The sequence below is a fragment of the Chenopodium album genome, chromosome 26, assembly GCF_948465745.1.
Source record: "Chenopodium album chromosome 26, dcCheAlbu1.1, whole genome shotgun sequence".
Lineage (NCBI taxonomy): Eukaryota > Viridiplantae > Streptophyta > Magnoliopsida > Caryophyllales > Amaranthaceae > Chenopodium > Chenopodium album.
The window spans coordinates 5,362,398-5,380,559 of NC_137859.1; the positions used below are offsets into that span (position 1 = coordinate 5,362,398).

The window sequence follows — 18,162 nt, forward strand, 5'->3', positions numbered from 1 at the left end:
TATATCTGAACCACCTTAAATCTCTCCCTCCATCCCTGAAACCACTCATCTCCTTTGTCCAATCCTTGAAACCACTCCAAATCTCCGTAACCATATCCATATAATTGATTTTGAAGATGATAAAAAGAAATTTGGGGTGGTTTTGGAGGTGGGAAAAAGAGGTGGGAAAAAGAAGTGGGTGATTTCAAAGTTTGAGGAATGTATTTAGGGTGGTTTCGGATCATAATTAACCCTAATGATTGACAAAGTTAACAATAATTAGTCATCAAGGGCATATGGTGTATGTTTGTGAAAACTTGGGGGTATATGATAAATTGTAAAAAGTCCATGGGTATATGGTGAATAAACAAAAAACTCAAGGGCATATGGTGAAAATTGGATAGCATTTTAATGCAAATGAGATAATTATTTTGGGAATAAATTTTTTGGCATCATTCTTATAGGGACGGATGGAATATTACAAAGTAATAGTGGGAGAACTAGTAAAATAAAAAAAAAATGTTTTGTTTATCATCATGATTAAAACAAATTAAGAGGGCAAAGTTAACAATAATATTGTACTTAGACTCGATCCATAATTATTGAGCATCAAGAAACGGTTGGAATCTTTATTACTCGTTTTGTTTTGAAGAAGTGTATCAATTTGACCTTTACTCTATTCACATATCAATTTTCATTTGATTTAACATGTTATATGTAAAGGATAAATTTATTATTTAAAGTCTTGTTAGATTCATAATCTATACTTTCATAATATCTACCTTTTATTAATTTTGCCTATAAATAATTAAAGATATTAATGGTCAAAGTTGTGTGTTGACATGTAGAACAGTCAAACTAATCTACTTAATCATACTTTAAGTAACGCAGTCGGAAAAGGTAGAAAGAAAAGCAAGCGCTAATCCTTTGCGAACAGACAGATTTACAAGCAATCTGTAAAAATAATTTGAAATCCACCAGAAAAGAGTAAAACTCTTGAAAAATTATTAAAATGTCAAAAACTCCATTTAAAGACGGCTAAAGCGTTTAAGTAGTCTAAACAAAACCCTAATACAAAAATAAAACAAAATTAAAATCCGGAAAATATTTAAACGCAATTTTCGGGCCTTAAACAAACTCGGATGGCTTAAAAAGCCTGTCAATCACGGCACAAATGCAAGTTAGACTTTTTGGCCCGTTTCCATTGCCGAAAATATATTTTATCAAACAATCCGACTCCGAGAGCCCGACTAGTAGAAATCATTACCCTTAAAAATTGAAAATCAAGCTTTATGACGTTTCACTTCTTCGTCGAACCGAGAAGCTTATCTCTGGACGTCATTAAGGGAATAATTGATTATATCATATTAATTGTCAGCTAGTTGTGCTAGCTATATTATAGCTAGGGATGCTAATTGAGTTGAGCAGCTCGTGAGCAACTCGATAAAATATTATTAATATAAAATTTGCAAACAAAGTTACTATCTTTAAACAAATTTGACACTAATTAAGCCTTAATTTATATCATAAAAAAAGAAAGAGTAAATTTTTATTAATATCTATATATAATAAGGATTATAATATAAATTGAACAAAAAATAAATAAAGACATAATAATAGAAGTACCAATATTTTAACGATCAGATTGTGAGCTACTCGACTCGAAACTTTAACGAGCACGAGCCGAGCATGTTTTATTTGCTCGAACTTTTAGCGAGCACGAGTTGAGCACATGTAAAAAGTTTTCGAGTTGAGTCGAGCACCCCTCAGCTCGTGATCGACTCGCTCGATAAGCACCCCCAAATTATAGCTAGTTTACACTTTAAATAGTTTTTTTTTATTAGTTGTTTGAGTAAATATGTTTGATAAATATTTGTTACTAGTAGATTCATTATTGTTGTTTTAACGTTAAAAATGACTATACTACTATGATATTTAGAAATACTTTGGATAAATTTTTAAGAAGGGTAAATTATTAGATGAATTTTAGGAATAAATCATGTTTGTCAAAATATTTAAAAACCTAAATTCCAAAAAAAAATAATAAAAATTAAAACCTAGCATTTGGATTGAAACCTCTCCTTCAAACTTCTCTCAATCAAATTATTACTTTTTTTTTTTTAGGGGAATCAAATTGTTACTTTGATTACATGTTTAACTAGCAAAAAGCTCCTATTATTCGTTTTGAAAAAAAAAAAAAAAAAAAAAGGCTTTTTGAATGAGTTAGTTGGCTAAGTTTATACTAGTAAACAAGAATTAAAAAAGGAAGTCAAACTCGATAACATTCTTAAAGGACGTGGAAAATCTAAGTCCCATCAATCTGGCTGCGAAAAATGATCATCGCTAATTGATCAGCTCCTTTATTTTTGTTAAACTTCTGCGAAATCACTTATAATTAAAGTGATACAAACTTTGAACGCTCAAATTCATACAATGGAATTATGGATCAGCTAGTCAAATACTCCGTACTCTACTAAATTGAACTAATTATTCTGACATTACATAGTACTAACAATCTTAGTCCCTGCTTATAGATGATAGATAATTTTGCGAATTAATTTTGTGTTTTTGTCCCCCACGGAACTTCTTCCTAGAGACGACGTGCTTGGAAATTAGACTTGTCGAATGTTCGGGTCTGATTTGGTGAGTTCGAGTCGAATCTAATTAAAATTTGGATCATGCGTAATAAATTATTTTGTCCATACAAGTCAAAATCTAAATTTGTTTATTTTCAGTTGGTTTTGAATGGTGTCAATTGGGTCAGCTTTTGACACCACTACTTAAAATAGAAATTAAAGGTGTTACACAGTCACACTCATATGTAAAAAATTGCCTTCGTCATTCGACAAGCTAAGCCTTCTTTCTCCTTGTGTACCTGAGCTTTTGATTAGTAGCTTTCAAGTGAATATATATATATATATATATATATATATATATATATATATATATATATATATATATATATATATATATATATATATGCACCGGCCTAGCTCTATGTATACTATGATAGATTGATAGTCAGGTTCATCCAAGAATTTGCATTATTGGAGTGTCTTGTAATATAAAATTCAATGCTATGAGTCTAAATCCTTTTTGTATTAACTTATTAGACCTGAAATCAGTGAAAATAAAGTAAACAGAACAAGCCATAAGTGATTAATTAACTTTCTTATTTTTGTCTTACTATATATAAGACACTCACTCATGTTATTTGAAATAAAAGACTATGGTTAGCAATCTTCCTATTCCATTGGTAAAAAAATAATCTTGTAATGATAATTTGTTGGGGACAAAGAAGCAAGGAGAAGGAAGAAAGAAATGGGTCATAAATTGCGATCTAATAGGTTGACTAAATGGTTAAAAATTGTTGGATTAGAAAAGTCAATGCATGTGTTATAAGAGCATTTCACTATTTAATAATTAGCCAAAATTGCTGTCACCGACCACAAAAATGAGAGAATGCCTCTAAACCGGGGAAATCGGCTAAGTCCTTGCATCTCGCCTTTGTTTGTATGTACACATTTTCACCGGCCTCTCTGTTTTCCTCCATTACCAACTCTATGGTCTCCCTAATTTATACATATATGCTTTGTAATATGAGAACAAAGAAAATAGTAAACTGCTCAATCTATTACCACTTTCTGCCAACTAACTAAGGTCCTGTTCTTTTGAGCTGTTGTTGTCTGCTTTGCTCTGCTGAAATCTGCTATGTTCAGAAGCTTAAAACATTATCATTAAATCTGATTGGAATTCAAGAGGTATAACTGCTCTTAAGTCAGCCTTTAACAGTTAGCTATAAAGTGTAAACCAAAGCTATTTTTTGTTCCTTTTACAAATTCCAATGCACACATTTCAACGTCATTATCTTTGACAACACAATAGAGAAAAAAATACATAAATAACACAAATTTAACAAGGTCTCACATAATAATCTTTAATTATTTACATTTAAAAAAAAAAAAAAAAAAAAACTGTAATTATTAGTAACATGATATGCTTTTGCTCTTGTTGGAACATCATTAGCAAGCTCAACCTACATTACTCAATTAAGTATTTTTGTAGTATTAATCGAATGGAGTATTATTGTCTCATAGATTGTAAATACTCCATAGAGCCGTACGTCATAATAATTGGATCGAGCAACAATAAATTTTATGTTGAATAGAGCTAAAGTCATAAAAGCATAATCACATTCAATGAACTACAAGTCTAAATTGAAATATCAAGCCAAATACACAATTAATTATATTACAATGACTTAGAAACATTCACTAATTTTTATTGATCGTTCAAAATTTTCATAAGACCACCGAAAGAAATTACTCCAATCAACGTTATAGAATTGAAGCTGATCGACGTCATAAATATTTAATTATTCATAAAATAATAAATTCAATGGAACAAGTTCACAATGGAAAGCAAGGAAAACTCTAGTGCCTTAGTGGGGCTTAAATTGCCTAACCCTATATGGCTCAGAGTATGGCCAGCAGGTGACCAATACTTTGGTCATGAGGAGAGAGAATAATATATTAGCATTATAATATTGAAAATAAACAAAAAATGGGGTTTTTAGGTGATGACCAAGGCTTCCCCATGACCAAAACTAAATTGTTGGGCAAAGCATGAGAGAGTGCCACGTGGTATTTATTAGGGTGAGATTGAAGAAAGAGAATGTATAGTGGGGTATGATAAAAGTAGGAGAGAGAAAGTTCATGACCAAACTTTCTTGAGCAACCATTGGAGTATTAAAATATGGGTGGTCATGAATTTTGGTCATTGGTAAAGTATAATAGAGAATAATAATAAATAATTGGAAAATTTGTTAAAAAAAACCTTTTAAAAACACTATTTTACAAAAAACAACCTTTTAAAAGTTTTTTTGCAAAAGAAAACCTCATTGTAAATTTTTTTTGCTGAAGACAACCTAGTATATCTAATCCACTTAGTTAACCTCTAATTTCTTCTAAAAATCACTTAACTATATAATAATTGAATTAATTTATAGATTAAAAAATAAAACCACCACCAAGGCACCAACTCGCAGGCCTCCCCCAGCTACCCACCACCGAGTCAACCCCTTCCTTTTCCCGGTTTAACCTTTACCCATTACTAACCCCTTTCCCATTACTAATCAACTAGCGTAGCTTCAATGTTCGATATCGTAGTTCCGTAAATGATATCTCATAAAATTCTAGTTTTAGGGGTCACATAAGGAACATCAAGGTAAGTTGGAAAATTAGTTTACCCTTATTCCCACGCTGTATGCTCTCTGGGTATTGCGATTTCGATAAAGGTTGGAGTAATATTAAAGGGTAATTGAGATTATATATAACACCCATGTCGCAAAAAAATGTTCTTCTTTAATTCAAAGGTTCAAACCCTCATAATATTAGCAAATAAATAGTTAATTCAACAATTATAGAAATCATGAAAATACTTTGCTACGAAAACACCAATGAAATTTGTGTTTCTGATGAAAATGAAATTAAACGCCGGCGTGTAGAGTTTGGTGAGGACTATTATCGGTGTGTAGTCGCAGCAACGGTAAAGTGGAAACCGGGAAAGGGGCCCACTCGGTGATGGAGGTGGGTTGCTGTGGGTAGAGGGTCCTATGTGGCGGCTCAATTGGGGGAGGGGGCTGCTGCTAGGGGAAGGGTGAAAGGTAGGGGGTGGTGGTATTATTAAATGGATAAGTGAAAGTTAAAGGGCAATTACAAAACATTAGAACTTAATTGAGTGAATTAGTAATACTAGGTTGTATTCAACAAAAAAATTTAACAATAAGGTTTTCTTTTGCAAAAAAACTTTTAAAAGGTTGTTTTTTGTAAAATAGTGTTTTTAAAAGGTCTTTTTTGACAAATTTTCCTAAATAATTTCATGACCAAAAGTTTTTGGTCATCCATTGGCCTTGCTCTCAATCCACCCAAAAGATATGCAATATTAAAGGTCTTATACTCTTATGTGTCCTGTCTGTTCTTTCAATAATTGCTGGTACTCAATAAAAAATCATACTATTTTTCGTTTTATGTAACGGGTATTATATCTACGCGATTTTATATTATCATACTCCGTACTTATTATGTGTGAGTGTGTGACTATTCTATTGTATATGTGGCCAATGTTTGCTACTTTAGCTTCCTCAAAGCCATAAAAATTTGATTTTATTTTTGGTAATTGACATTTATGTGACTTCTTCATCGACTTTCAGCTTTTTAATGTAGTCAAACAATAATAAAAGGTTTTTGAAACTTGGTAATAGGTTTTTTTTTTTTTTTTCAACCAAAAAAAGCCGACTTTTATTGCAAAAATAAATAATACGGAGTAATAAGCCAGTCTTATTTCCTTTATAAATTTGACTTAAACTATTTCGTATTTTGATTATTTATTATTTTTTTTTTACTCGCCTACTTTAGTACTTATAGAATTTTAGTTTTTAAAGAACTTTTTCTCCGTCCAAATTTTATGTCTTCATTGAGTTCATTCACTTCATTGGGAGTTGATGATGACATCTAAACAAGATATTGAAAACTGATAACCTTAGATGGACTAGAGCACTTTGTTTCACTAATTACAAAAGGCCCAATATTATTTGGGCTACATTTCTGTATCTGCCAAAACAATAACTCAACCCATTAGTCTGTTTGATCATGTATCGGGCCTAAAAGTTCAATCTGAAGGAAATGATTTTGAAACCTTGAGTCCTGCTCACATTATCACATTCGTAATATTTTATTTTTCATAAAAATGTTTTCTGCAAAAATAAACCGAGCATTAATAGAATAATAATACTTCCTCCATTTCTTTTTAGATGACACGTTTCTTTAGTCACGTTTGTCAATGCACTAATTCAATCATTAATATCTTTAATTAGCGATAAAGAAAAATTATAAAAAGTTGATATTTTGAAAATATACATTGTGACTTATCTAACAAGATCTATTTGACGCTATTTTTCTTCACATATAAATCACAAAACATGGTTAAAGGGAAGTATGTGGATAGTGTTAAAATCAAAACGTGTCAACTAACAGAAAACGGAGGTATACTAGTTAAGAAAATCTAGCCCAAATCAATCCTAATAAAACAAGAATGAAATCATAGCATTGGATCTACCTAATCCAAGAGGCAAGAGGCCACGATCCACTTAGATATATGAAAATAAAATAAGAGCCAATATATATCCGGTACCTCATATAAGTTCTAATTTTCAGTCTTGTTATATTTAGAAGATAAGTATCATTAATTCATTACCATATGATGTCATGTGAGATATGAAGCAATAGAAAATCCAATGAAACAAATCACATTCGTAATCATGAGAAAAGAAGAGGCCTACTAGTTATCATAAAATAGGATCTCATCAAATAAAATATTAGTGTAAATAAAGTCAAACACTAATATCCTGTCAAAAAACCAAAAAAAAAAAAAAAAAATCAAACAATAAGATACGCTTTTACGTAATTTCAAGAATCATAGTTACAACTTACAAGATCAATCTGTTTTTCTATCAAATCATCAAATATTTGCTAAAATTTCTTCTTGATCATGAGGAATTTTTAATTAGGAGTAGCTTTGTCTAATTAAAATAAGGAAACATGTATATGCATAAGGTTATACATACATACATACATAGATACATATACATACATACATATACATATACATATACATACATACATATATATATATACATATACATACATATACATATACATATACATATACATATACATATACATACATATACATATACATATACATATACATATACATATACATATACATATACATATATATATATATATATATATATATATATATATATATATATATATATATATATATATATATATATATATATATATATATATATACTCGGATATAAAAATAAAGCAATATTTAAGTTAAATCAAACATTAATTACATACATATACAGTGATAAAACTAAAAATTACAACGACCAAAACATAATTTTATAAAATGTATCTAGTAATTTTTTTTTTTTTTTTTTTTTTTTTGAAAAAATAAGGGTCTGTTCACATTTACTGAACTGGTTGGAGTTGAACTGAAATAAACTGAACTGAGCTGAAATGAATATTTTATGAAAGAAGGAATTAGGAGCTGAACTAAACTGATTGGAGCTGATTTGAACTGAGAGAAGGAAAATGTATCTAGTAGGTTGTTACTAGTTTATTACTCCGTACTATATACTACTATTATTAATAAATAATAATCACTTTTTTTTTTTTTCTTTTTTTGACAAAGGAAACTAAATATTAAAAAATAAAACTAAAAAACAAAACAAATTAAATCCCTACGCCGAGCCGCTCCCGCTAAGGAATGAGCCTGTGTAACCGAAGACCTAGCCACCTTACGTATGTGACAGGATATTCGAAATTTGGAATATAGATGAAGCAAATTGCAAAAGTTATAAGGAACATTAATCAACTACTCCTTACGTAAGCACATACGATAAGTGTTATTTATCATGCTCGTAGACTTGTAGAGTACTCATTTAGTATGCAAGTCGATCTATACCCTAAGTAATGATCGCTGGTTAATTAATTGACTTAAATAATTTAATTGCATGGAAACTTCATTACTTCTCCCTTCTTTGCCTCATTAATGGAGTTGACCTATGTAGATTGATCTGTCATACTTTCCTAATATTTATATTATTTTTGCCTTGTTCTTTGACGTTTTTCTATTATTATTGTACCAAGTATTATTGATTTATTGTTCAACTATTTTTTTTTATTAGAGGGACTAAAGAGCTTATAACTCAATTAAGTCAGAGCTTAGGCCCTGTTCTCTTACTTTGAAATTCAGTTCAGTTCAGTTCAACTTCTAATTTCCTTCTCTTATAAAATATTCATTTCAATTCAGTTCAATTCAGTTCAGCTCGATTCAGTTTAGTTCAGTTCAGCTGAGTTTAGGCAATGAGAACAGGTCCTTAATATAACTCAGTTTAACTAGGAAATTTAGGTATTTTTAATCATTATTTTAGTTCTTTAATCCTTGTATAAGTAATAAAGAGTGATGAAGCTTAATAAATGTCTATGAAGACTCGTTTGAAAATACTTATTTATTATTTCAATTAATATAGAAATGATGGAATACTAATTATGCATCCGTCGGACCGTCGCATATATTGATATATATGCATTATTGATAGTATATAATGTTTCTTGTTCGTTCATCAGAGCTTTCTTGTAGAGGGTCATATGATTTTGACCCCTTGCAATCGTAAGAGACAAATTTGTGGTGACAAAAGACCTAGATTGTATGATTGTCTATAGTTTACTAATTATAATTTGTATTCATATTTTAATATGCAATAATCTAAATTTTGTCATATTATCTTTAGATCAATTAGATGGGTATATAAAATTGATTGTTGAATCTCTTAGCTGTGACCTTGTGAAGATCCTCTATTGCGATTCATAGTCATCTAACTGAAATTCTTAGCGTCTTGTCGAGAACTATATGTCCATTTCTTGATTGCCTTTTGTATTTTTTTCTCTTTTATTATATGGAACATATACGTATATGCATTTCGTCATTATAAATCAAGTAAAAATCACTCTTTTAATCTACTACGTTGATTACGGATAATTTGGTATAAATTTTTATAAAGAAAATCTCTTGAAAAATTTAAAAAGAATTATTTCTCTATCTCCTACAATTTCATTAATACATTGTGTTCATTGCTTGTATTTTACTTCAATTCACATGTATTAAAATCATTGATTTTGTCTTGATAATATACTTGTATATTTTTCAATATCAAACATAAATGAAGTACATAGTTTGCTAAATCCTAGGATTTTAATTTTATAATCATTCCTTCTTTCAAGTATATATGCCTACCAGGGGTGGTTTATAGCATATGCAGGGTGGTCGATCGCACAAGTCCCCTAAGTAAACCTACTATAAAAGGGCCTTGGTTTTTGAATTTAATAACATATTTTTCCTCAATAAAAAGATTTTAGGGTCCAATTTCACAAAATTGCACCGGACCACTTTCAGTTTTAGTATTTTTAGCCCCGTCTCTTACGCGGTTACGCCTACACGATTTGTCATGTATACAAGGATAATTTAACGAAATAACCATGAACTTTCCAAGCTTTTACAAAAAATTAATTTCCCAAGTACGGAAGTACTATGCATATATATTTCTATTCGTATCTAAGATCTAGCTTTAGTGTGCAATATCGTACACATTTTGAATATTGATACACACAATAATTGAAACTTCCAAAGCAGAGTAAAAAATTGTAAGATTAAGGTTTTGATTGTTATGAACGTCTTTAAATATCATATGTACTACGTATGTTTTTATTTTTATTGCGTATATACTCATACTATTCACCGAGTTTCTTAGGTTTTTCATTCAATGAATGGATATCATTTCTGTTTTGAGTTAATCCTAGAGCAAGAGCAACATGCCAACACAAACTTTATTAACATTATTTAGTACTCCGTAAGTCCGTATTTACAAGTTTATAACCTAGAAATCTCTTTAAATTTGATGACTCGGAAATCTACAATTGGATGAGTGTAACTTTACTAACAATCACATTGCATAATCTTGATTCCTTGCTTACAATTACGGTTCTATAATTGCTCAAAACATCAATTAACTTATTGTAATGACGAATTGAAATAATGGAGTATACTCGTACTAATTAATTCATACAACTATTGCTGCAACAGTAAGCTGCAATTCTTCAGGGAAACGCAAAAGGCACCCATTCACTACCTACGATGGCCAGATGCTTCCGCAAAATAATGCCTTCCCATGCAAAACAGAAAAGCTGATTATATTGCTACCTACTATATATGTTTTAAAAATTAATATAGTGGGATAAAACAAATTAAGAGATATACTTTAATAATAATGGTGGAATATGTTTTTTTTTTGTGTTTAGAGAGCCATAAGGGCAGGGGTGAGAATCGATCCCGGATCTTTTAGAATCGGGAGGGAAGCTCTAACCACTTGAACTATCCCTCGCTTTCATAATGGTGGAATATGCGATGATATTATAATTATGTCAAAAGTGTAGGTGATAATACATATAGTATCAATGGGTCTACTCAAATTAATTTGTGTCCGAAAAGAGTTTGACCACATATTTTAAACAAAATTTCATGCTACCTAAAATAATCAACCAACTAATAGCAGGTGGAAGACATCACTAATCTAATATGTTAGTCATTGTCCGTCTTATTTAATACGGTAGAGATTAACAAATGGTTTTTAGCTTAATCGCATTAAGATGATCAATTTTTTTTATATGCTTAATTATAACTTTAGGAGTTGTTGAGCATCGATCTAGCCAATGTAGCATATCTACAACCATGTGTTGCATGCGTTTGTTTAAAGGTGAAGTTGCACATAGTCTGATAGTCATCTTTGACTTTATAACAGTAGATGTTTTTTTTTTTTTTTTTTTTTGACATCAATAACAGTAGATGTTATTCCGTACTTAATAAGTATAATAACTTAAACAAGATTTATTTGGCTGCATGTACTTTAATTTGTTTCCCTCTTTCATTATTATAACCGACCCTTCTTGGTCAATTTCCTCATTGTTTGAAAAAGAAGAATTAAAGAAGTCATTAACTCATTAATTATGTGATTCGTACTCTTATAATTTCAATCAATCATACTCTCGTATAACATGACATTTTAGTAGTTTAATTTGATACTGAAACTAGTTTGCCACATTTCATTTTGACCTTGTGTTGCAATATGAGACCTCATCGCTTAATATTTCAAGGGCGACAAAACGTATATATTTCTTCGTCTTAAGATTTTTTCATAGTCATTTTCTGATGAGTATGTACTCCATAGGAGTAAAATACTATTGATAGTCAAAGATTGGCTAGATATATCATCAAAAACTAACCAATTAGCATATGATATTGACAAATATTTTATTACATATATTACGTAGCACAAAATTGTATGCATATAGACGACGATCAATAAAAGCTTAAAAAATTAAAGAGCTATGTGGTTTTTTTAATTTTTTTTTTTTAATTAATTAATTTATTTATTTATTTTTTAACCATTATACTTGGCTTTTCTGTAAAAGCTAAAATGTTCTAATATATTAGTCCATTTACCATATGTCAATGCAAATATTAAAATTCATTTGATAGACCAATATAATATGGAGTAATATATAGGACTAGTTTAATTATAATATCTATATATACATAATAAAAATAATAACATTTTGCAATTCCAATACAAACTGTAACAAAATTTAATTTTTATAAAACTGTAATAACTCACATTAAATACTAAAGATCTGAAAATATTTGATCACAATAAAATGGATCTGGGGTTGCTCATACCACCATGGTAGGTTGACAAAGAAACTCCAACAACAGGAACAGCAAAAGAGGTTTCCATAAAAACCCTTTGTTGATAAGCTTCAGCTGATGCACTTGCTTCAATTAAATCCTTTATTAATGACCTATAATATTTCTTAAGCTTCTTCAACGTACAAGAATGTTGTAACCTTAGCCATTTAACACGTATACGCCTTAAAAATCGCGCTAGGAAGAAGCCTCGACGAGGTTTCTTTGTGCCTAGTTGGACCGTAGGGAGCCTCCGCCCACGTCTACGTAGACGGATCTTCGGGGGTTTAGGCCAAGTGATGGTGGTAGAGTGGGTGGTAAGGGGTTGTTTGTGGAGTAAGGCATCGGAGTAAAATGAAGCCATTTATTTATAAAAAAAGAGACTATAGTTTTATGGGAGCAAATACTTGTATATTTTTGGGGAGAGGTTGGGGTTTTATAGCCGCATAATGTTAGGATGGGCATCTTTGTGTGAGTGGGCCCGACGTCTCCATAACTAAATTTTAAGTCACTGATCACTTGATCAATAATTTATTTGTCCTTTAAAAATAAAAATAAAAAAGAGCAAATTTTATTTGTGCTTTATTTTTTTTCCAAGTATTTTTGTATTTCGGTTTTTGTACCTTGTATCTTTCGTTTTTCGCTTTTCTACGTTGTAATAAAATATTTGACAAAATCTAACCAATTAGTATATTTATGTCTACACCAATCCTCGCTATTAATCAGGTCGGGTCGGACCGTGTTAACTTTGATGACCTCTAGTATACTTAGTACGGGATGCCAGAATCTCTTGCCAAGTTATCATGAAGTTAAGTCTATCCGTTTGGCCTTGTTCAATTACATGTCAATCAGATGCATTTACACTTAATAAGTATTCTCTCCATTGCTCCTCAATTCAGTTCAATTCCTAATTTCCTTCTCTCATAAACAGTAAATCAGATTAGGCCCTGACTTGGTTATTGTTTTTAATTTAGTTTGGTGTATGTTGTCAATTTATGTTGCACTGGTACAGGTACAAAAGCCGTATGGGGACATATATTGGTACGGGGAACTGAATTAGGATAAAAAACGGCATGTTTAAAAATTTTCAGGTACGACATTTTAAATAAATTAATACTTTAAAAAAAATGGAAATCAGTACCAAAGGAATCAAGTATTGCAAACTAAAAATATCAAAATCAAAATAAAAAGGGTTAGAAATTTGAACGCTATCTCCAATACTCATACAATTTTAGGAATCTTCATTGTTTCAACCATTACTGAGGATGGTCTAACGTGAATTCAAGCCAGAGTAACATTGATCAAACTATTGATGTAAAGGGAACATAGAGTGAAAGAAAATGTAGCAGCGATTCAAGGATAGCATGGGAATCTTTTATCCATAAGTAGAAATAATCTAATTTCAGATTCAAGGTTACACAGATAATCAAGTTCTTGTCCAGAGCATGTAATCTCAAGACTTCAAGGCAACTCGGGAAACATTAGGACATTCTTCACAACTTTAACTGCGAAAAGAAAAAAAAAAAAAAAAAAAAAAAAAAAGGCATTTTTTTTTTTACAAAATCTCCACTGACCATCCCCAAATGAGCTGAAGAAAGCTGCTCTACATATTCCGCATAACCAAAACTAATGGCCATATTTCTGAAACTCCCACTCACTATTATCTGCACACAGAAAACAAAAGGAAATTTCCTTCAGCTGTCTAAGCATTTCAAAGATTATAGCAATCAGAAAGGCAATAAACAGAGACAAGTAAACAGGCTATAGCACCACATACCTAATGGGCAGACTTGTCTAGTTTTTAACCAACGGCTGATGCAATGGAAATGGAAGGCATGGTTGCAGACACCTGCCACCAAGAGCAAAAAATGAAAAGAATATGAGAAGCAAAGTAGATTCATACACATCAGTGACCAAATTGAAGAGCACTGGGACTAGATAATAGAGTACAATAGGTTACAAAGTTTATCTCCTTTGCCTAGAGCCATAAGAATACAATGATAGTCCATGATTTATATGATAGAGATAATATATTTGACATCAATAACTAATAAAATGATGGCACGTGAAACATTTACAATTTGAATACAAGTTTTATATACTTTTATTAGAGCCAGAAGAATACATTGACAGATTGACAGCGCATTAGTTATAATATAGAGTCATCACAGTCGTGATATATTTGACATCAGAACTAATCAAATGATGGTCATATGAAAACTTTACAGTTTAAAGATATTGTCTACAAATTCAATCTCAGGAATTAGACTTAGGGCTTACACAGATCACAAGTTCTCACCCAAAGCTCCCATAAGAATAGGAAGGACACTTATCCACTAACAAAAGTAGCTTGATTAATTTCACGATCTTTCTCACATCACAAGGCCACATAAAGGAAAAGAAATATATCCAACAATATAACAAATTAACAAGGCTTATCACTTCTTGGACCATTCTATTTAATTGCCATCATGTGGGATAAATTTATACTTCCTCTGTTTTTTATTAGTTGACACGTTTGGTTTTGGCACACAAATTAAGAAAAGGTAGGAGAGAAGGGAAAATAAAAATATACCCTTACTTTATTGATTACTTCTACCCCAACTTACTGTCTACTCTACCTTCTCCACAACCACAAGGCCCACCACCACCTCCACCTTCACCTTCCTCAACCTCCTTCTCACCACCTTCACTACCATCTGACCTCATCTTCTTTGGCTCTTTTTCCCACTGAAAATTCAGCGAAGGAGAAGCGAACCAATATTATATTGGAACATCTCCCACAATACTCAAAACCAAACCAATTAAAGCAAACTGTTAAACTTTCAATCTCTTCAATGGAGATTTCTCCAGCGACGTCAGCAACACAATTTTACAATTCTTAGATCCGTATCTCAACATTGGCGGTATATAAAACCCCATCAAGCCCTACAATTAAATGTTAGCCTTTCAAGCTAATTGCAAGAATCACCCTCAAATATACCATTTTAAGGATTCCCATAACCCCATTTACAGTCCGAGAAGAAAGGAGGGGAATGAGAGGAGAGAGAAATCTGAGATCTAACGGTGAAGGAGGAGTGAGAAAATGCAATTGTGGTGTCCATGGTGGTGCTCGCGTCGCGACAGAGGAGAGAGGTTAGAGAAGTAATTGAAATGGTGTCGCTGCCGCTCAACAGGGCTTCGGTCACCGGCTCCTCTATCATCAGGTTACCATGGTACGGTGGTGCTCATAGTCATGGCAGAGGAGAGAAACATAGATTGTGGGAAGGCAGCTAGGGTAGAGAGGAGAGAGACTGTTGTGGGAAATAGAAAAAAAAAGGGGTAAAATTGACATTTAACAACACAGTTTACTCACAATAGAAACGTGTCAACTAAAAGAAAACTTCCCAAACTGGAATACGTGTCAACTAATAAAAAACGGAGGTAGTAGAATTTTAAGGTCCATTCTCATAAACTCTGAAACAGAAGACAATTTACTCCCAGACAGAGACATTTTAAGCCACACCAGCAAGTACTACCTTAGAATATAAGATCGCTTCAACGGAATCTACATGTGACCCAGCAAAGAAGATTTTAGGTACTTTAAAAAACCAGCGTTTAAAGCTTCTGATGAATAAAAGTAAAGGATGCCAACTTCAACCATCCTATTGATCTTAAATTTACATCCACATTGATGTAAAATGTTGAAATATATTGTACTACTGAATCGACAAAAAACAGCTACTTAAATGAACCAACATAAGTGTCCTAGCAATATCAAAGTATGAGCTATGTTACCCTAATTTCCAACATACAAGAATCTTGAATATTTATTCATTCGTCTTTAAAGATCTCACTTATATCTACCAAAACCAATGTCCATGGTGAGACATATCCCTTACCAAAAAATAAATATATAAATAAAATAAATAAATAAATAAAACTCAATTGCAAGTCATAATTAAGTGTGTAGCCCTCAGATTACATACACGAGTAAACAGTTATCACTTCTAAAGTTCCATTTGATCACACTGACAAGTGACAACTTATTGTCTCCAACTCCAAAAATAGTTCCTAAATGACAAACAGGAAAAGCACTAAACTGTCTAATTCACAAAAAATATGACCTCCCAAATCAAGGTCAATGGATAAAAGATACTCAAGGCAGCAGGTAAGATCCAACAAACATTATCTTATCAAGTATATGACCATCAAAACAATAAGAAAAACAGGAATTGATCCTCAGGCAAAAAAGAGAATAACTTGAATCAGAGGAATAGACTATACACAATAGTCGGACAGTCAAAACATAATCCAACAATATACGGCGTACAAAGGACACAAGGATCACAACAAGCATAAAGAACTAAACATCAAAACCACAATCAATTAGTAAAGATGTAATTTTTTCTACAATTTAATTATTCAAAGATTTGACAATAGAATCATACTAATTGACTACAACATTCAAATTACAATTCTATAAACTAACAAATATAAACAAAAACCATTAAATTTGCGACAAAAATGAAAAAAAAATAAATAAAAAAATAAAAAACAGAGAAGATCATACCCCAGGCCACAGTGCACTCCTCACTCGTAGCGCTAGCTTGATTAGCTTGGCATTCAATACCTAAAATCAATTCAAAATCAAACGAAAAACAAAAAATTAGATTCAAAAACGAAAACCCTAACTAACGAAAACGCCCAAAAAAATTGAAAATTAAACTCACAAAGATCCATAATATGATTACGACAAATTGCACAATTGTCGACAACAATATCTGCAAAAAAAAAAAACAAAAACAAAATTGAAGTCAATCAATCGGAAATTTCGGGGAGATTGAAGATTAGGGTTGAAGAAGAGTAGAATTACCCCAAGCCCAAAGAGCGACGGCGTTCCACTTTTTGATCTCGAAACGTTTGGGTTTCTTGGAAGAAGGGCCGGCGGTGCTGGAACCCTCGCCGGCGGGAACCATAACTACGTCGGAATCCATTGATTTGTCAACGAAGTTTCAGATGACAGTAATTTTACGATTGATGTTTCCCAGCTGATTTTCTCTAACAAACAAGAACACGGTGTTCCGTGTACTGGACAGTTGTTTATAAGAGTAAATTATGTGAATTAAAATTTCTTAACCTTTTTTTTAATCTTAGAAAAAGTAATTTAAGTGTAGAATATCTTTTTCTTTTTCCTTTTTTAATAAACTAAGGGCATGTTCCGATTTACTGAAATTATTGATCAACTGAACTGATTGGGGCAGAACTGAATTAAACTAAATAGAGTTAAAATGAATTGTTTACTCCGTATGAGAGAAGGAAATTAGGAACTGAACTTATTAGAGCTGAACTAAACAGGCCCTAAGTCAAAGCAAAATCAATTCAGAAAATTCAAATAAAATAGAATAAATTTGGACAAACTCCGGCCAAAATCAAATAAACCAAAGTTTTGGTGATGACAATCTCTACACAATGGGCCAACCAGGCATTGTTAAGAAAAATATGAACTTAGGGCCTGTTCACTTCAGCTGAGTTCAGTTCAGTTCCTAATTTCCTTCTCTTATAAAATATTCATTTCACTTCAGTTCAGTTCAGTTCAGCTGAGTTCAGTCAATGAGAACAGGCCCTTAGTCTTATTTAAGCTCAAATTTAACTCGATTTGACATAATTCTCATATTTTGTACATACTAATAATCTAATACGAAGTACTCCATATTAAACAACCATAATACTAGCCGTTTAACACACAATCTGAAATTGATCTAAAATCAAATCTATACCCGATACATTGACCTAAGTTGTCAACCCTAACCCATTTCATTTATAAAT

At 31.5% G+C, this 18,162-nt stretch overlaps 2 protein-coding genes across 2 annotated transcripts; both read right to left on the reverse strand.

Moving 5' to 3' along the window:
• Positions 1-12,316: 12,316 nt before the first annotated feature.
• LOC145616676 (uncharacterized) lies at positions 12,317-12,718 on the reverse strand. The gene has a single exon (XM_081671438.1). It carries the CDS (start codon positions 12,716-12,718, stop codon positions 12,317-12,319), a length of 402 nt encoding a protein of 133 aa, XP_081527564.1.
• A 988-nt stretch (positions 12,719-13,706) lies between these two features.
• LOC145617320 (RING-box protein 1a-like) lies at positions 13,707-17,437 on the reverse strand. Its single transcript, XM_081672013.1, has 5 exons — positions 17,210-17,437; positions 17,067-17,117; positions 16,907-16,966; positions 14,132-14,203; positions 13,707-14,018 (listed from the first exon to the last, which is right to left on the reverse strand). Exons 1-5 carry the CDS (start codon positions 17,328-17,330, stop codon positions 13,981-13,983), a joined length of 342 nt encoding a protein of 113 aa, XP_081528139.1. The 5' UTR covers positions 17,331-17,437; the 3' UTR covers positions 13,707-13,980.
• Positions 17,438-18,162: the final 725 nt, after the last annotated feature.

What these genes read in the sequence shown, in the direction of transcription:
- LOC145616676 (XM_081671438.1), bottom strand. Translation starts at nt 12,718, where the DNA reads ATGGCTTCATTTTACTCCGATGCCTTACTCCACAAACAACCCCTTACC.
- LOC145617320 (XM_081672013.1), bottom strand. Translation starts at nt 17,330, where the DNA reads ATGGATTCCGACGTAGTTATGGTTCCCGCCGGCGAGGGTTCCAGCACC. An exon ending in TAATCATATTATGGATCTTT is followed by an intron (nt 16,967 to 17,066) that starts GTGAGTTTAATT and finishes AATTGATTTTAG; the next exon opens with GTATTGAATGCCAAGCTAAT. An exon ending in TAGACAAGTCTGCCCATTAG is followed by an intron (nt 14,019 to 14,131) that starts GTATGTGGTGCT and finishes TTCTGTGTGCAG; the next exon opens with ATAATAGTGAGTGGGAGTTT.